The following is a 21055-nucleotide window of genomic DNA, read 5'->3' on the forward strand; positions in this document are numbered from 1 at the left end:
TTGAATTGTAGATCAGAATCAGAAACGGTTATTTTGTTATTAAGTGTAACTTTAAGTAATTGTTTCTCATGATCAAAGAGTCTGAGTCAGTGGAGGTCCTGGGCTTTATTGATGATAATGATATTATATATTATTATAATACGATATTACAAATACCGTTTTTTATACGGTAGCTGATTTTTTGACACGTCTACTTTTAGCGTTAGAAATCATTAAATCTTAATTTTCCTTCCTTTTACAATACATTATACTATAGGACATTGAATAATGATATGAGGGGAATATCCTTAATTTTGTGAAGGATCTTATTGTATTATTTTCTTTGTTATACATCTTCCAACCGCATGTTCTCATGACACACTGAAGCACATTTTACCACCTAATATATATATATATATATATATATATATATATACCTAATATTACCTAATATAATTGGCTATTAATTCCAAAAGGGAGATCAACACTTCCACTGTTTCTACTGAGTAGTTCTGCTATTTGGTATTTATATCGGTGTTCAGAATCAGAATCAGAACCGTTTATTGCCAATGTATGTAACATACAAGGAATTTGTCATGGCAGGTGATGCATAACATTAGACAATCAACAACAATCAACAGTGCAAGGAATAGAAACATATTAAAATGTACAATATCATTTAAAAGAATATAAAATAAAGTGCACAATAAACAGATAACAGGACTGTAAACAAGTGTAATGTAAAATGAAGTAAAGTGTTGGATGATAAAGTAAATTTGTATGGCTCGACATGGAAACAATTATTTTTTATTGTACATTAAACTATGCTAAACCATGACCTGAAAGCTTACCTTAACTAGAAAGACAAAATAACGCACCTTGACTTAAAAATATTGATAATAAAAAAGACGTCAAAACAAATGTGTAGCTGTTATGGATGCAAAAACAAATTGTGTTGCCACATGGAATACCAAATGGCCTTTTGGCAGAATGCCATATGATTACATTTCACCTTACATTTCACAATATGCATATAATACATACAATTAAATATAATACGTAATCGATTTTCGTTAGTCTCCTGCTTTTATTATGAAAAGCTCACTTTCATATTTCCGGTCTGGTGCTACTTGACTGCTGACAGCTTGACCCACATTGAAATCAGTGAAAACGAATACGGTTTGTATCGACGTCACAGGGGCGGGGTCACGCGACCCGTCTTTAAGGACACCGGGAAGACCGAAGCTGTGAACCCGTTGACCCGAGCGTTAAACCCGGGTAGCTTCAGAGCGGAGCCCCGCTGGAACCCCCCGACAGGCGGCCTCCACAGCGGGGTTACTGCAATTTAACAGCCGCTTTACGGCTTCTCTCAGCTCCGTAAACTCACTGTAATATATATAATATAATAAAATCCCTCATTGTTAAAGATGGGGTGGACAAAATATTAGAAACACCTCTCAGGTTAACACTTCAACAGCATACAGTTGAAATAACAATTACATAACTGAACATTTTAACTTAATGATGGCAGCATTTTAGTCCAGTGCAAATTGGCAACTTGAGTTTGTATAATAATGAGAAATGCAGATTTTAAATATATTTATTGCTCTAATATATTTATAGTATCGGTAGGCCTATATCTGGAAAGTATTACATCATATTAAAGTATATGTTGTAAGTTAAATTGCAGTACAGCATTGCAAAACGCCCAGGTCTATAATGCACTATACATATTTACAATGTGTTTTAATCTGTATAATTATAGTTATAAGCACTCATACTGCTTTAGAACAATAATCATAATAAGATATAAATAATTTGCATTATTGCTGCTCACTCACTGACTTGTTGTGTGTTATAAATCCCATAGTTATGATACATCTTTTATAATGAATTATAGTGAGATTATAAACGACTGTAAGTGGTCATTGTTTGCCTTTAGTAGAATAAGAACAACGCTCTGTGTGTTGCTCTTGCATAGTTTTAATTTATATCACTTTACTTAAAGCAAACAATGACTGAGTAGTTTATAATCCCATTATAATTAAAATGCATCATAAGAAATATTAATTATGTTTTCTATTGTGGTTAAAATCAATGAGCACGGCTGCTCTCTGGAATATTATGGGATATTTAAATATGATGTTTGCATCAACGTGATGAAGCATTTACAATTGTGTTGAACAGTTACTCCATTATTTTATTTTATTCCAAAAACATGTACTGCATCATATTATATATCAATATAACAAACAATATGTAAATCTATAGAATAAACTAAATAAATAAACTATACTATACCATGACAGATGATGTTATCACTCACTATTGTTCATATGGAGCTTCACACATCTTAGTCATACTCCTTTAATAACAATTCCATATCCATCCATCCATCCATTTTCCACCGCTTATCCGGGGTCGGGTCGCGGTGGCAGCAGGGCAAGCAGGCCAACCCAGACCTCCCTCTCACCGGCAACATGTTCCAGCTCATTCTGGGGGATCCCGAGGCGTTCCCAGGCCAGCTGGGAGATGTAATCTCTCCAGCGTGTTCTGGGTCTTCCCCGGGGTCTCTTCCCAGTTGGACGTGCCTGGAAAACCTCCAGTGGGAGGCGTCCAGGAGGCATCCTAATTAGATGCCCGAAACACCTCAGCTGACTCCTTTCGACGCGAAGGAGTAGCGGCTCGACTCCAAGCTCCCTCCTGATGACCGAGCTCCTTACCCTATCTCTAAGGCTGAGCCCGGCCACCCTACGGAGGAAACTCATTTCGGCCGCTTGTAGCCGCGACCTTGTCCTTTCGGTCACGACCCAGAGTTCGTGACCATAGGTGAGGGTAGGAACGTAGACCGAGTGGTAGATTGAGAGCTTTGCCTTCCGGCTCAGCTCCCTCTTCACCAAGACGGTCCGCTGCAGCGCCTGCTTTACTGCTGCAGCCGCACCGATCCGTCTGTCGATCTCCCGCTCCATCTTACCCTCACTCGTGAACAAGACCCCGAGATACTTGAACTCCTTCGCCTGAGGGAGGCACTCCGTCCCCACCTGGAGGGAGCAATCCACCGGTTTCCGGCAGAGCACCATGGCCTCAGATTTGGAGGTGCTAACTCTCATCCCCGCCGCTTCACACTCGGCTGCAAACCGTCCCAGTGAATGCTGGAGGTCACGATCCGAGGAGGATCGTGACCTCCATATCAAAATGTGTATTTGTTTTTGGGGGAAAAAGGAACATCATTATCAAATATCAATATTCTAATCAGCTTAAAAAAAAACATCCTGCATCTGCCAGGCTCTGCTTTACAATATATTTAAATGAAGATTAAAATATGCATTATCAGGCGCACAGCTGCTCCCTTGTGATGAAAATAAGACAAGCCGGCGTTATTTAGGCCAGCTCATATAGCTGTTTGCATAAAGATCGTTACATCTTAAAAAAGTAGGTTGCCTCGGCGCGTTAAGCCCCAATTTATGAATATTACAGAGGATAAGCTGCAGGGTGTTTATCTGTCAGTTAAAGCCCGTATGTGTGGCCCTGTAGGCTGTCTGTGAGTCCTTAAATAATGTGTATTCATGTATTCGTGTGTTCGTCTGTTTAAAACAGAAATGTAGGCCAGGACTGGGATATATATCATACTTAAAGGACAATACCACCGTTTTTGGTGAGACACAGCGTGATTATATTATAGTTGTGATACCCGTCACTCTGTCACCGAAACCCCGCCGCTTTTTTTCCAAACGTCATGCAGATTTGACTCATTAATTTGCTCCCACAGTGATTCTGCAGCCGTGAATTATGGATGTGTGTGTTTGACCTCTTCGGTGGTGGTGGTGACACGGGGAGGCATTTTACAGATTATCATAATCCAGCACAACAACGAGTGCTGAGCCTCCAGGTCCACCGTTGAGCGTTCCATTGGTGCTCAAAAATTCATCAAATGAAAAGTTGTTTAAAATATGAACTCACCAGAAGGAAAAGTAAACTACTCGGCGACCTACTTGGAGAAATACATTTTGACAATAAGCGAGTGTAAACTAATAAAAACCACAGACTGTATCTAAGAAGTGGACGTAGTCATCGTGACGTCACCCGTTAGTTTGTGGACTGATGTTTTGAAGTTTTGAGGTCGACGATTTTGCTGTCGCCATCTTGGATTACCGCAGTCGCCATGTTGTTTTTTTCAACCAATGAAGAGAAGTGACCATATTTTTAATGAGGAGTGATGTAGATAGCGACCTGTCAATCACTGTGTAGCCCCGCCCCTAAAGCATCCCCTGCTTTATGGTCTGTGTGACTCTAAATGGACCATAATGTACTAAATGAACATCATGCTGTATTGAAGAAGACTTGAAACTAGAGATTGAGACCATAAACTCATGTTTACAATGTTTACTGAGGTAATAAATCAAGAGAGAAGTAGAGTCATTTTCTCATAGACTTCTATACAACCAGAGGAGTCGCCCCCTGGTGGACACTAGAGAGAATGCAGGTTTAAGAGACTTCCGCATCGGCTTCACTCGGCAGAACCGGAGGATGCCGGCTTGTCGTATGCAACCCGTTCTCCCAATGCTTCAAATACTGCAGTGACTCCTCGGCGTCCGATACAGAGTCACTCGTTAGCGTCTGTTTGCATGTATTACAATGTGAGCAACTAACTAAAATAAAGTCACAGGACAGGCTGACGTTTTTGTCACGTGAGCCGCTAGTAACGTGAGTCGTTAACATCAACCCCAACTCTGCTCTCAACTGAACTAAGTGGTTTTGTTGCCTGAACCTAAACCTTCAGTCCAGCAACACCGGCATCCGTCTTTCAACAGCATATTATCTAACTTACAAGCAGGCAAATGCACCTCATCTTTTAGTCTTTCTCTTCCCAGCTCCTCAAGTGTTCCTGTTAAATCTGCATCTGATAAGGTATGTGTGTGTGTGTGTGTGTTTGTGTGTTTGTGTGCATGCGAAGCCTCCGTGTGTCATCGTGGGAATCTTGCATGAGGGAGTCAACCTTGTCCTTGATCACCAAGGTAACTTTGACAGACTGTCTCAGTCCTTCACCAGTCAGTCATCGGCCTCTGCAACATCAGCACAGACTGCAAACAGGATCTATTTTGTCTCTTTAGCACACACACACACACACACACACACGGGACTCTAAAGTAATACAATCAACCCTCCAACGAGCCAAATGTTTGGAACAATGAGATGCGTGTGTTGTCGTGTCTTTGAGAGATACGATATAGTTAGTCTTAAGTTAAAGGGTTAAGTTTTATGTGAAAGAATCAAAGAATCTAGATCCACTTCACACTTGTGTGTGTGTGTGTGTGGGTGTGTCTCGTTCACAATCAAAACATGCATTCCATCCTGCTTCGGAGGAATGTTCACAATGTCAACAGAGCAGCAGGAGACATATTTTATTTTTATATTTTATTGGGTGTTTCACATACGACTCCACTCACATAGAAGCATTTACTTCACACGAACACAACATCACATGTAGGATCTCGTCTGCACCAACAATCACATCTGTTAATCAGTAGCTTTCTGTAACAATGGTGACTCTGAACACACACACACACACACACACACACACACACACACACACACACACACACACACACACACACACACACACACACAAGCAGCAGCCAGAAGATTCATATGAACAGATTCATGAGAAAAGAAAAAGCAATAATGTTTGGGGTCAGTTCACGTCCGGCATGTTGTGGAGTTTAGTTCAGTTTGTCCGGTGACTCCCCGACACTTTGCAGTTGCTGCGCGATTAATCGAATATTAATAGCGGTTTTTTTATCGAATCAAGCGCTTCCTGAACTAACAGCCAGCCACCAGGGGGCGATCCAGATGTTTTCCTGAACGTTGCAGCTGCAGTGACACACTGTACGTTACTCGTTTTGGAATCTTATTTTGTAAAACCACAGTCTGGACCGGCACCAACGATCCCTCAACTCAGCTGCTTTGGAGTCCACTTTGCAAACTAAATGCCGGCGTTCTGGCCTCACGCTCCCGATGTGATCGGGGGCAGCTGACCGTACAGCACGCTGCTGCTGCTGCTTATCCACCGTCAGGTGCACTGCCACCACCACAACTACCAAAGAGGGCTGGAGGAAAAGATACAACGCAATTTGGTCTTTCTAAAAAGTAGCTGTATATTGATTTTGATTCTTTTTGGCTGAAGCAAAGTGGTTTTGGAGAGGAGGATGGGGGGAGGGACAGTGTTGAGGGAGGAGGGGGGGGGGGGGGGTTTAGGGTTGGAAATGGGGGAGTGGAAGAGGGGAGACGCGGTTGTAGTAGTGGCTCGCAGCTGAGACTCTCAAAGCGATCAGGAGGAGGCCGGTGTGTCGATCAGAACGGGCTTCAGGTCTGAACAACTGCAAAGTCCTGAGGCTCCAGAAAGTTTCAGAATACTTAATAAATATTCATCTTAATGTGAGTAATGAAGTGGTGAAGTTTCATGGTGATATCTATGAGTTCATGTGTTCACCTGTAGAGTCTCTAAATGTCTGTAATGTAACTAAACGGCTCTTTAAGACGTTTCCTCTAAACGAGTTTGTTCTCAGACTCTGATGATAAATCTCCACTTCAGCAGCTCTTACATTCACCAAACTTTACTCTTTCATTCCTCTCTATGTGCTGAAGGTTAACACAGAGGGGTTTGTTCACACACCATTCACAGACTCATTTATACATTTATTACTAAAAACATGGGGAATTGGATTTTTATGGCTGTTATAAATATGTTCAGATTTATGGATACAAAGAGATAAACAAAGAGTCCCTCTGTGAAAACCTTTCACTCTAATATGTCGACAAAATGAAACAAGAACGTTCAGATTTCTGTTATGGAAATGTATGCAAATTAGCACATATTTGATAAGATAATGCATTATTTGCATATTTAAAAATGAAATTGTAATACAAAAAAATAATTGTCCTTATGCGAAGTAATCAACTGGCCACGTTTCACTGTGATATCTGTCAGTTAAATCTTTTAATCCTGCTGGTAATAATGGGAAATACTCTGCAAACATTTAGTTTTAGGGAGGGGGGGATGAAGATTAAGATATTTAAAAGATGGTGGATATTATCAACATATCTATCGACAGCTTCCAGCAGCTTCAATCCAAAACAAAGACCGTGTCCCTTCAGTACGACCTGCGGTGCGTCTGTACGAGAGCAGGCGAGAACGAGCAGGATTTCATCAAAAGGGGTCGAGTGCAGAGGGACTGAATGGGGCGACGAGATCACCATGGCAACGAGAACCTCGGAGGCGGCGGGGGAGGGGGGGGGGGGCTTCATGCTAAAGTGGAAGGGAAATCGCTCTTCACTCTCATGTTTTTTTTGGGAGATTCTCGTGGCCGCGGTCCAAGTACACTCGCAGTAATGAATCCTTCACACACACACACACACGCACACACACACACACACACACCATTACATCACAGATAACAACGGTTAGATAACGAGGCCGCGAGGACAACGAGGTAATCGCTTACATCAGTGCCCCCGCAGGCCGAATAAATACAAATACTTAGAAATTCATGTTCCCTGATGGCGGCGACACAAAACCCCAAAAATAAAATAAAAAATGTAAACGAACAGAAAGTGAACTTAAGTTCCTACAGATTGCACATTTCAGAGAAGGAAGATTAATATCTACTCCTAAAGGATGGTGTTACGGTTCCACTGGACATCATTAGAATCAGTAAGTGATAAAAAAACACTGTTGTTAACTGCGTGCGTTGTATCAGGAATGAATTATTCTCCTTGTTTTAAAACCCACATGTGTCCTACATACACTCTAAATCCTTCACTCCAAGTACATCATTGTAAATATTTACAAAGGCTGCAACTCTTCAGTTGGTTCATCAAGTCTGCAGATTGTGTTTGTACGTGTGTGTGTGTGTGTGTGTGTGTGTGTGTGTGTGTGAATGTTTGATGGTGAAGAGTTATGTTCAAATAAAAATCCAGCAAACCACTGGATAGGAATGATGAGAGGCATCACATCACACGGTCCTGGAAGAGAGAGAGAGAGAGTGAGAGAAAGAGAAAGAGAAAGAGAAAGAAGTATTATTATCTGGAATGTCCTCAATCGTGGACGTTACTTTGGAAACAGCACGATTGGAAAACAAGTGAGTACAGTACATTACATTACAGTACATTTCACTACAGTACAGTACAGTACATTACGGTACAGTACAGTACAGTAATGTATATTACATTACAGTTCAGTACAGTACGCAGCCCGAGGGATCCGAAGCCGTTCAAGAAGCCAGCAGAAAAGAGAATATACAAAAGCATAATGGCTCTCCTTTTCTTTCAAATCCCTAGAGTGTCCCGCCTAGTCTCCGCCCTACTGTGCTGTGATTGGCTAGTGTCACTGTTCCGTGATTGGCCCGCACTCGTTTATTTTAACCCACACCATGATCTTTTCCTGGACCTAAACAAGTAGGTTTGTTGCCATAACCTAAGGAGATTTCTGGAAGAAGAATAAAAAAAAAAAAAACTCTCCTATGAGGGTCCAGTTTCTGTAAGCGGTGTAGCATTAAAGCATGGTGGAAGTAGCAAGTATGCTACCAAACTAGCCAGCCGCTAAATGAGTCAAATGTAATAACTTCATCCACACAGTCTTGCTACAGCGTAGGAATGCTATCCTCAGATGAGGGACAACTCATCTTTCCCTGTAACCGGTGTAGCATTAAAGCATGGTGGAATTAGCATGCTAGCTACGTAGCCAGCTGCTAAAGGAGTAAAGTGTGACTCTCGTCCATCTTTATATAGAGACTACGCTGTTGTCACAAATGAGTGACGGTGTTTAGCGGCTCAATTCCTGTAACCGGTGTAGCATTAACGCGTGGTGGAAATCTTCACAGTGTAGGAAAGCAGATAAATCCCCCAATCACAGCACAGCAGGGCGGGACTATAACCTAGATTGAGTGGTGCATAAGTGAGTATAAAGTCTAAGAAGTCTGCAGTAAATATACTGTCTATTCTTTTGGTCTTACCAGACAATCTGAAGATGCTAATTAATTAAATAATAATGCATAAATAATATCTAATGTCAACACAGAAAGTTCTAGGCCTATTTCACTATATTTTCTCAGTATTTGAAAATAGTTTGAGCGTATTAAACAGACTACAGAGCTTGTTTTTTTTGGATCACAGGTTGTGTATCTTTAAGTGTCCTTCTTTATAAACTCACCTTGTTTACTCCCAGAAGTAACGCAGGTACCATATAGTTTCGTTCTTCAGCTGAGGGCCGAACAGAGGGTTGGCCTGGGCCAAGATGGCTACCAACCAACTGAGTAAAGAGAGACAGAGAAGGTTATAAACACAGCGATCAATGTATAACTCGTCTCTTCGTAGGAAAGTTCTTTCTTGCAGTCTGGGTCTCGTTGCTGCACTTTTGGGTTCCAAACACCGATTGATTGTATTACCGTAATAACCACCGTGACCGTGACGAGAGCAAGAGCCAAGAGGCCGAAGCACACGAGAGACTCCACCAACGTTCAGTTTTAACCAACTCTCAGAGAGGTTGTCTGGAGGTCTTAATTAATTCCGATCATCCTCGTTAATAACACACGATCGTCTATTATTGCCTCGGCAAAGTTACTAATGAGCTCACCCTGCAGGCTGACCAGCCTCCCGCCACAAGAGACAAGAAGCAGCCTGAAGAAGCTGGTTTATTTACGGCCTGTAGTTCTTTGGCCCCGGTGGACTCTGTTGTAAAGCAGTTTCCAGTGCACACGTCCACATTCTCTACGATAATGGAGGTGTACACGATGCTATTATAGCCTTTTAAAGCCTTTCAATTAATAAACATTCTAATATGAGTGTAAGCTTCTCCATTTACAGGACTTTAAAACCTGGAAGCGAGTTAGCCCGCCCCCCCCCCCCCCTTGTCTCTAAATACCTGACTTGTGAATTTTGAAGCTTTTTCGTTGCTACTTGGTCAGTAAATAATGGAAATTACATAATAATAAGTGATCTATATTATCCATTTCTTCACCAATCAGAGTTCTTCCGTTGTCAGTAATCCCTTAAATTACATATAATCTGCACAATAAAACAATCAGTTTATCAACATTATATATTTATTCTCTATCTCTCTGTTTACATTCAAGCTCCTCCGCCTCATCCAGGTGCTTCATTTCCTCCATCCTTCCATCCACCCAACCCTCCATCCTTCCCTCCATCCTCCCCTGTGCTGACTTTTTAAAGTTTGTGAGTCCACCATTGCGTGATGGTGAAGTGATAGTCACCTCCTGAAGGATCTAGGACTCCATCTAGTGGTGTGATGATAATCCTGCATGCTCATCACATTTGTCGGAGCACTTTATCTGCATAAACATCCTGATGTAGATCTTTTTTTACACGATATTTTAGGATAGTTGATCCAATTTCAAGCTGCAAAATATTCCTGCAATAGATTCAGATTTGAGCGTACTCAAAAGCTTTTGTACCCAGTAGTAGTAGTGGTAGCACTACTACTACTATAGTAGTAGTGGTAGTAGTAGTAGTAGTAGTACCCAAGTGCACCCAACGAGCAGACGCGTGTACAAGGAAACTCCTTATAAATTTGCAATGTTTTAAAGTCTGATAACCAGACCTGCAGACTCATCAACACGCAACATGACAGCAGCTTCACACCAAAGAAGAAGAAGAAGAAGAAGAAGAAGAAGAGAAGTTTGTACTTACAACAAGTAGCAGCAGACCGCCGTGAGGATGAGACTGGTGACAATCACACTGTAGAAGAAAACAGCAGTTTATATATTGAGACGTTTACAAAGCATTCAGGTCATCGGTCAGGTTTTGGACATGTAGTTTGAACTAATAATACTATATTTATTAAGTAGCGAATGTGATGAAGAACCTTGATTTTTTTTGTTCAGGTCCTTTCTTGGCTGCATTAGCACAAAACTTATAACTCTGTCTGATTATATTTGATCTATAAACTGTTTTATGAACGACCAAATAGTATATAACAACACTATCACAATGTAAAATTACGCATAATAAAAATAATAAGATACAACTTTATTTATCCTGAGGTAAATTGTTGGGCAGCAGTTGCAAATAAAAACTACATTTAAATAATAAAGATCATGAAGAAGGTGCAAAAAACAACAACAAATGAGAAGTAAACAGGTTAACGGTACGGATGGAGGAAAGGATGGAGGGAAGGATGGAGAGATGGGTGGAGTGAAGGATGGAGGGAAGGAAGGATGGAGGGAGGGGAGGATGGGGAAAAGGATGGAGGAAAGGAAGGAGGAAAGGATGGAGAGATGGATGGAGGGAAGTAAGGATAGAGGGAAGGATGGGGGAAAGGATGGAGGGAAGGATAGAGGAAAGGAGAGGATGTTGGGATGGACGCAAGATGACGCGCAGGGCCTCCATCACATGAGCACGAGCACGCTCGTGCATTTATAAAGACGCTATGCAGGGCTGAGTGCGAAGTAAACAATTATTAATTTGAATAATGAAAACATTTTAAACCTTAATATATGAGATGAAATGAAATGAAGGGGAAACGCTCAATAATCTCCGGTATTTGCAGCGCGTTAACGGCATAGACCACCTACCCCCGGTTGGGTCCTTTGGGCACAAGAAACGGAGCCACGACGCCCACGAGCGCCCATAACGTGGTGAAGCAGATCATCGGCAGCGCGAGCGAGTGAGAAACCATGACTGCGGTCCGCAGAAAGAAAACACCGCAAATAGAGCACAATTTAACACCGGTGCGTCCTCTTGGAAATAAAGCGCATCAATGGCTGCTGAGCCAAACGCGTCGCTTCCGCTATGTCTCCGCCCACTTAAGCCTAAACAGGCACGTGATTGGTCCAGACGCGGGAGACTGCGGGCTCTGATTGGTTCAGCCGCCCGTCTGTCTGTATTACAGAGAGACGGATTGGACGGTTGTTTGTGCCAGCAGGTTGCAGGCAAGTGTATTTATAAAGATAAGATATAATAAGACTTTATTAATCCTGAGAGAAATGATTGTGCCGTTAAATATTACAACAGAAGAATAGCACTAAACAATATAATACAAATATTAACATGTATGAACAACATAATAACAATTATTAAGTGTAAAATAAATATTACTAACACTAATAAGAGTAAGAGCAAGGTAAATACCGTAAATAAAGTACAAAACATTCAACTAAATTGGAAAAAGTTAAATACAAGAACAAATATTAAATACAAGAGTAAAAATACAAAGTGTATAAGAAGTGAAACGCACACCAGAGCCTTCAGGAAACTAAAATAAAGTTATATTGATCATGATATTAACAGAGATATTGTCAATGTTATTTAAAAAGGTGTAGAAAGTTGTATTGCACATAGAATTATGAAAATAATATTGCATGATGTTGAAAAAAAAATACTAGTGCACATGTTGTGGTTATTATTGTTGTTTTAAGTGTTTATCATCTTCATCACCAACAATGTTGATCTGATCGTCTGAGATTATGTTGTTCTCAGCAGGAAAAAGATAATTAAACTATTTAAACAACGATCTTGATGTTTTTTTTTACCATTATTAAATTCAAATATTTCCCTTCTAAAACTATACCGTTTTTATTTTAGAAACACACATTCTACATTCTGAAATTTAAGACATTTTCTTCCACTTTTTTGTTCTTAAGCACATGATTATATTTATTTATTACCTATTTGTAGCTGGATTTATTTATATTACATATAGGCTACTGTACACAGTAATGTATTGTTATATTAGTGTAGTAATACATCAGCATCTTTTTGCCCTCCTTGTCAAACTGTTTAAAAAAAGTTAAATTGAAATTGCGCTGCAAACCTCAAATATATTATTTGAATTCATTTTGCAAACTACAGTGTATGTATGTACAGTACATAGAAACCACTGAGAATACTACTTCATAATATTATTTATGTACAAACTCTTTTGGTGACTCTGATTTACAGAAGTTTTTTGCATTTGTATGAGCTTCCAAGTTGATGATACACCTGATTTAACAGGTTTTTTTATTATCTAAGGTGCTTCACTCCCTCTACTCCACCGTGTATTTTACCTGGTGCTCTGGAACGGTTCTCTGTGGTTGTTACATATGTAATAAATAAATCTGCAACGCTTTATCTCAGTATAACTGTTAGAAAAATTCACTCGAGACCGATGTAAAAATCATTAAACAGGACATTTATTCTTGCAAGAAGGAGACAGAGTTGATTCACTTACAGAATATGCATCAAGGCTGCTCAGAGGTCTGTCTCTGAGTCTCTGATATATATACTGAGGATAACAGACAAGTGCGCTGGCACAGAGTGATTTGCACAAGGTCTGGAAGATCACTTTGGAGAATTTGTTGTGTTAAAGGGTCATCTTGTCTTAATCAGGGAACGTCATGGTTGCAAATCAGCCCTGCGTAAACATTGACGTGTTCAACAGATTTATTATCTCTTATTTAGGACAAACAGCTGAAATGCTCATCAAGTAGACAACTGTGACACCTAATTGCAAACGCAGCTGAGACACTTGGTGTCAAAAGAAGTTCACACAAACGTTCACGTGAGGACACAGGCCTTATGGAGACGCAAAACACTCCTCTGTTTTTAGTTCTTTCCCAACAATAACACAGAACAATATGCTTTATGAGATTACGTTTAACACCACATGAAAGGGCGACTTCTGTTGACCGGCCTCACTGTACTGAGACACAGAGCAGTATTACCATCTAGTGGACACATGTGCAGTCTACATTCCTCATGAAATACATCTTATCTGGACCAACAAATAGCCATTCTGTCCAGACCAGACGCCACGTTTAAGTGGGTCAACTTGCGGGGAAATACCAGATGGCTTACGGTCTGTTGTTCTCAGGATATTTCTCACTTCTTGGCTAGACGGGTGGATTTGTCCCTCATGGGAAAATAGAGACAACACTCTGAAACGGTTGTGATAAGCCTTTTGAATTTCTGAGAGAATGTCCTTGAAAAAAAAAAAAGAAAAGATTAATGAATCATTGAAAAGTTTCTATTCTATTTCATGTTGTATTGTATGCTTGTAGACATATTTAACAACCTGCTTCTACACTAATTCATTCCAATACATACCATTTAAACACTGTCTCAATTTTCCCTAAAATAAATACCAGGTGGTACTAAATTAGTTTTATCCAACAACTATGGGACCCATAACAGTGTCACCGAAAATAAGATGAAGTGAAATAGATAAAAAAATGAAATCGATATACAAAAAAATACAGAAATATAGTTTCAGTGCAGTAATAAGTTGCCCCAAATTGAATAGAGGCAATAAAAGTGCATAACAAAATCAATTAAAGACACAGAAACACATGAATGTTCTTAATTTAGAAAAGAGAGATTTAATCAGGAATTATATTTAAAACATTTACCATTTAGGATCCTAAATATGTATATATTTTTTATATTAAACCATATTGAGAGTCATGAGCAGAAGGCTATCCTTTTGTGGTTTTATTTTGATGTTTGTGACCGGAAGTGCTCTTCAAATTCTGCCCGTCATTGTTTTATTGTTGAAAGGAGACTACCGGAAGTTGTCTATGTCGTGACGTGTCGTTGAGCTTGACGGTGGTGACTGCTGCAGGCGGAGAAGGAGAACTCATCGTCTTCTCCGCTGTGCGATAGTCTGGATGTTTGCGTGTCGGTAGAAGCGGATGAAGTTCACCAGAGATATCTACCGGCTGCTGGGCTTGGGAGGCGGTGAGTACAAGTGTCGGGCAGCAGAACTTTCGGTGCAGATAAGTTTAGTGCCACAGGTGGTTCAGTTTAACGTCAGCTGTGATTTAGCACTGATATTTCCGACACTATGCATTTCACGTGAACGCCTCTAAAATAACGTTAGACAAACTGGTGAAATTAACCAAATAAAAGTAAATTAGCGTGTATTCTGAGTCTGTTTAATGACAGGTTGTGTTGTGCACACTAACAGCATCATTTATGTAATTCATCTGCTGAAACTGTTTACATTGATGAATGCTAATTAGTTAAAATGCCCAATTGACATTTCTCTGCCAATTGTTATTTTCCTTTGTTTGTTTTCTTGTATGTACTTTATTGTTAGGACAGGGGAAGCTACTTCTGGTTCAATGTCATACTTCCACATTTTTGTGGTTGCAGTTAACGCATGCATTGTGTAAAAGCAACTTTTTATTTGCAACATACAGTATTTCACAAAGGAAGTCTGGCTGTGAGTGTAGACATTAATGCCACCAGAGCTAGCTGTAGCTCTGAGCTTATTATTATTTATACATATATATCTATAGATATATAGATATATATCTATAGATATATAGATATATATGTGTGTGTGTGTATATATATATATATATATATATATAAAGGGCTATTTACAGATGAACTCACAAAGTTTTCACGTATCAACAGTATCAGCTTAGTTTTGCAGTTACATACGATGCTTTGTGACGATACAAAGTTTTAAAAAGTATTACTCGTCTCGTAGTACTTTAACCCCAAGGCCGTCGGTTCGATACCCGAGCGAGACACTGAACCCCAAGTTCTCAACTCACTGATACCATGCAGCTAAATATTCCAGGTTGAGTTTTTAACTGTACATCCCAAACCACATTTGTTATAGATGCATTTCACACATTGGCCTTCAATGCACCAGCTGTTTGTGTTGCACCAAACTAGATCGTGCTGTTGCCTTGAAAGAACAACATGTGCAGGACCAATGTCACACTCCATCAGACACAACACCTCCTGGTATTCACCGGTGGAATGATGTGAAATAGGTTCACGAGGAGTCCTGTGTTCCCTGGAAACAAATCCAAACAGGACCACCTGTTACCTACCAAGGCTGAGAGGTTGTCTAAAATGTTGATATAATGTCTATCTAGCTTAAAATAAATTCACATTTCCACTCTGCCCCTTAATTCATATCTCTGTGTGTTGCCCTCAGGTTGAGACTCTCATACTGTGTCGAATTTGGAAAATAGCTGCAGGTTTCACCCAAAAACAACTCTCTGAGAATCACCTTCCACCGGCTTCATCCACTTCTAAGCTGTTTCCCAGTCTTTGTTGTAGCTGCATTTCCTTTTTTTTTTTTTGTGGTAGCTTCCATCATATCCTTCTTAAATCTGCTTGTGTTGTGATTTAGTGATGACTCGCAGTTTTTCCCCCGTTGGGCATCAAACACAGCCTTCCCTGCGTTTTCTTGTGAAAAATAGAGCTACGATAATTCAATATGATAGTTAATCGTCTTTCAATGGAATCGTAGCGTGAGGAAATCACGTGTCGAGATATCGTGAGATACAATTACGTCGTCTAAATTGATAATAACAAGAACACACTAACTCAAATTTCTAAGTAAATCAAATTAATACATCTTAATCTCCGGTTGCAAAAAGAAGTCTGGTTGTATAGAAGTCTATGAGAAAATGACTCTACTTCTCTCTTGATTTATTACCTCAGTAAACATTGTAAACATGAGTTTATGGTCTCAATCTCTAGTTTCAAGTCTTCTTCAATACAGCATGATGTTCATTTAGTACATTATGGTCCATTTAGAGTCAAACAGACCATAAAGCAGGGGATGCTTTAGGTGCGGGGCTACACAGTGATTGACAGGTCTCTACCAGAAACGTATATGGCGTCTCTACGTCACTCCTCCTCAGTCCAGATATGGTAACACCGTTCATCGGTGGCAAAAAAGCAAAGATGGCGACGACCGTAATCCAAGATGGCGACGGCAAAATCGCCGAACTAGAAGCTTCAAAACATCAGTTCACAAACCAGTGGGTGACGTCACGGTGACTCCGTCCACTTCTTACATTCAGTGTATCGCTATATTGTAATATCTATAAACATGGCATTAGAAACCCCAAGCAGCCATGTTTTGTAGCTATAACGTTAATCTATAACTTATTACTATATTAACAGACCTGTTACTGCTGGCCGACTCCTTTTCACGATATTCGCATCACTTTGCATATTTCAGCCCTTTTTATTGAGCTGCGTATTTATTTCTGGGTTGTGTTTTGTGTTTCTTTGTGTGTCGATACTTGTAAAATGATTCTTGTGTTGGTGCTTTAAGACTGGCAGCGCGTCAAAAATCCATCAGGAACTATTTCACTGGCAAATGAGTCGTCGTCACCCGACAACAATGTCAGGAAACTGGTTTGACCACAGCTGCAGCTCTCAAATGTTCACGTCTGATTGAGGATGCCTCTGTCATTCACGGGACAAAGGCTGAATTAAAGCTTTATTGACATCTCAGCCAAACCTAAAGCTGACATTCCATAAACCTTTTTTCTGTACTGAGGATAGTTGGGTTCCACAAAACGTTATAAAGCTGAATATTACAGCGAGTGTTAGGAAAGACAATGCAGATATGGTGCTGATATGTTGTTATAAATGACTTGCGCTGTTTTACATTAAATGTGGGCCACCTTCCCTCCGCTAAAATCTTAAAAAATGTAATCCTCTTTCAATAAAAACATAACCATTAGGGGAAAAAGGAGTTGTTATCCCACACGGCGAATGCCTTTTTATTGAATGAAGGTGGCCGTTGGTTTGGCCGCCGTCTACCAAACAATCTCCGGAAGGGAAATCCTGGACTTAACAAAACTCCCGATGACGTTTTAGGAAACAAGTAACCTTAACCTTCGTAACCGTTCCCAAAAGAAGGAACCCATGAGAACGGTGTGTCCGTCTTTTGATATTTAAATATTAGAATATACCTTTCTCTTCTGAATTTTATATAACGCTGTTATTGCATGATCACACTAACGCTCTGACTAATAAACCCAGCACTTGTTGACTGAAGCTTGTTCATCGTGTGTTTTAAGAACAGTCCTCGGCGGCTGCTCCTCGGCCTTGGCAGCTGGACATTCGTGTTTAGACGAACGCCCACATCTTCTCTTCCTGTCGTTTATTTCCTCCAGTCATAAATTAGGTTTATCTGAAGTCGGTGTTCATCATACCTCACGTCCTCGGACTGCCTCACTCCGGTACATCGTGCTCTCACTCTGCTCTCACTTCATCTCCTCGCATGTCTTCATATGCTCTTGTGTTTCATCTTCTTTATTTTAAAATAAAAAAAGGATAAAATCAATCTTCCACATTTGTTACGACGATGTGTTTATTGCTCGTGTCGTGGAATAATGTTTGGTATCGGCAGGAAAATTAATTATTTACTTTGGAAGTGTTTGTTTATCAAAAACTAAATGTAGTTACTGTCTTTTCCCGGTGCTTTCTGTTTCATCTTGAGGTCTTCATCATTACTTTACATCTTTAAACAGCTTTCAGAGGAATGAAAGACGCGTCGCCTTTACTCACTCAGTGCTGCATCAGGGCGACTCATTTCATCTTTACTCAAGGTCTACTTACTAGCTTTGTGTAGGACTTTCAACCACATCTCATGGTCTTCATCATGGGATTTCATCATGTTTGATGCATCGGACAGACGGCAGATTAGATCAGTAAGATGTGGGGGTGGGGGGGGGGGGGGTTGTGTGTACGCTATGAATGTTTCTGAATGTGTATGCTCTGTATATATGAGGATGCTCACAAGTTGTACTGCTGTTTCTAATAGGACAACAAAACACAGCACATGGTTTTATATTTGTTCTTTTAAAGGCGCTTCTAGGGACGAGCGTCGGGAATTAGCAGGAGCTAAAAATAAACATGAAATGACTTTACACGAGCTTTACTGTTGGAAAAAAAAGAAATGAAAGTTATGAAAGACGTGCCGTATTGGCCATGGTCGCTGATTTGAAAAGATAATCTGGACTCAAGGTCTACTTACTTACTTTTTTTCCAGCGCTAACAGCTGCAGCTCACGTTCTTCTTTCACTAAACAATAACACGGTAACAAATGTCAAAATCGATGTATTTAACAGACTGATAAACTGTTGAAATCCCTGAAAACAAGTAGTGTGTGTGTAGACGTTGAGTCCATCATTTTGTAACATCAGTAATCACAATGAATAAAAGTAACTCACTTTAAATACCTCAGTGTTTTTAGAAGGAATCAGAACGATACAAATATCCGACATGAAGCATAAAGTCACCGCACCTTCGCAGATGTCTGTGAACTCGTCATCTCAGCTCCGTGTTGTTTGTCTCAAGTGTTAAGAATGTTGATGAGTCAGAGGAAGAGCACTTCAGTTTTGCCCTGCATACTTTTATAAGCATGTTTGATTTTGTATTTGTTTTGTTTGCTTCCCTTTGGGTGTGCCTGTGTGTGTGTGTGTGTGTGTGTGTGACTCATTAGCCCTGAGTTTCCTGTTCCTTGAAATGATTACACTAATGAAAGAGACAGAGAGGAGGCCACGCCCTTCTGAAGGTAACGCTGCTGTCCTGCTTGGTTTTGCATGAGAGTCGAATGACCTTTTGGTTCGTCTGCACCGTCACGTTTACATTCCCAGCAGGGAAATACCGTTTTTAAAATTCAACGCTTTATTCAGGTAAGTTTCACTTTTCATTTCGGTTTCTTTTTCCTCCTTAAAATGCATTATAAAGTCTGAAATATGACCCTTGCGTGTATTGAATATTTTCTTTATTGGCTCAGCAATCTTAATTTGTGTAAATGCTGAAATATTGGCCTTTATTTGGACCAGGACAGGCTTTTCTGTGGTGTTTTATAGTGGAGGAGAGCCACCATATCTTATAGAAAGACCACCTGAACATGACTAAAATGCATTTGCATAGAAATACTTTTTTCACCAAAAAACAGAGAAGCTATTTTAGTGTTGTTGGCTATTGTTTAGGCCGCTATCAACAAATAATAAGATGAGATGTTTAAGGATCTGGGATTAACTTCCCACGTAAACCATCAACCCACAGCTGAAAGACAAACATCGCCATCTTTGTTGTGGATGTCCGATCAGTGCTGATGGTAACTGTAGTCCACAGAAGAAGTACTATACGGACAGACAAAGACAATCTCTACTACTGCGGCGCCGTGTCGGCTGTGCCTACATGTACCAGGATGCATTGCGCTACGGTTGACAAATACAATTAAGGAAATATTCTTACACCTAAACCGAAAGATGCAACTGTACTCTTTCTGAATTTACACCAAACGAAGACACTAAAACTCTCTTCTTGGTTTGTTTTTACGCTGTTTTTCCAACAATCAGTAACTCTGGTTTGGTCAAAATAAATACTTCCTTCACAGAGGAACGTGTGAGAATATTCCGGCTCTAGACGCTCTTCTTCTTTTTCTCACTCTCGCTCTCACCCCTTCTTCAAAGGCACACTGCGAAATCAAAGAAATACAACAATCTCCCACGGGTACCGAATGTGAAGGTAGCACTCTGTAGCCCCCCCCATCCGTCGGTGAGGAGGAAGAACAACAGACTTCACAGCTGGGACACAGAGAACATCAGTAACATCTGCAGGGGGGTTTTCACACCACATACCGGACTTGGAGAGGGAGAGATAAGGTTCAAAATGTGCCAATTTTCCTTCTTAATGTTGTGAAAAACTGCAAAACAGAATCAAAGGAAATGACGTCGCAGTGTGAGAGAACAGCGCTTCTGTTTCTAAGGTAAACAGCGAGTGACTGTTGATGTGCCTCCTTTGAGAGCAGTGTTTATTACTCTCTACTCACCGCCATTATTTGAATAATTACTTTCATTTGAGGATGTATAGGTTTGTCTCTATGCAAACACTACAGAAGTTGTTTGTATGAACATGAAGATTCTCTGGAAGCCAAAGTCTGAAGCCTTTCACTGCCGTGTTGCATTTGGATTAATCAGTTAAAGGTAGAGCTGCAGTCTTCTCTTCTCTCACTCTGCAGAAACACAGAAAGACAAACACTGATGTTGAGAAGAGCGAGGTGTGTGTGTGTGTGTGTGTTATGAGTTTGTGATAAAAGAGGGGAGGAAACTTTCAAGGCCGCACTGCCCGGCGGCCTTGAGAACCAGAGCTCAGAGCAGGTGGTTCTCATATCAAACAGTAACAGTCGGTCCGCTACACACAGCTCAGTCTTGACTACCACCTCCCTTCAGCATGTTTCTAGTTGAAGTAAAGCAGCAGATATCAGTTATTCTTACTGTAGTGTCAGATTCAGTGCATTATT

At 40.4% G+C, this 21055-nt stretch overlaps 2 protein-coding genes across 2 annotated transcripts in view; one reads left to right on the forward strand and one right to left on the reverse strand.

Moving 5' to 3' along the window:
* Positions 1-6229: 6229 nt before the first annotated feature.
* atpv0e2 (ATPase H+ transporting V0 subunit e2) lies at positions 6230-11753 on the reverse strand. Its single transcript, XM_076083030.1, has 4 exons — positions 11568-11753; positions 10684-10731; positions 9188-9286; positions 6230-8001 (listed from the first exon to the last, which is right to left on the reverse strand). Exons 1-3 carry the CDS (start codon positions 11669-11671, stop codon positions 9193-9195), a joined length of 246 nt encoding a protein of 81 aa, XP_075939145.1. The 5' UTR covers positions 11672-11753; the 3' UTR covers positions 6230-8001; positions 9188-9192.
* Positions 11754-14570: 2817 nt separating this feature from the next.
* LOC142940095 (uncharacterized) overlaps positions 14571-21055 on the forward strand; it is an 18843-nt gene continuing 12358 nt past the window's right edge. Inside the window, exon 1 of the mRNA XM_076082991.1 lies at positions 14571-14709. Coding sequence (XP_075939106.1) covers positions 14664-14709 — 46 coding nt within the window. The 5' untranslated portion in view covers positions 14571-14663. The remainder of the gene's footprint in view (positions 14710-21055) is intronic.

This window comes from Anarhichas minor, unplaced genomic scaffold (assembly GCF_050575085.1).
Source record: "Anarhichas minor isolate MPS153535 unplaced genomic scaffold, ASM5057508v1 ptg000114l, whole genome shotgun sequence".
NCBI lineage: Eukaryota > Metazoa > Chordata > Actinopteri > Perciformes > Anarhichadidae > Anarhichas > Anarhichas minor.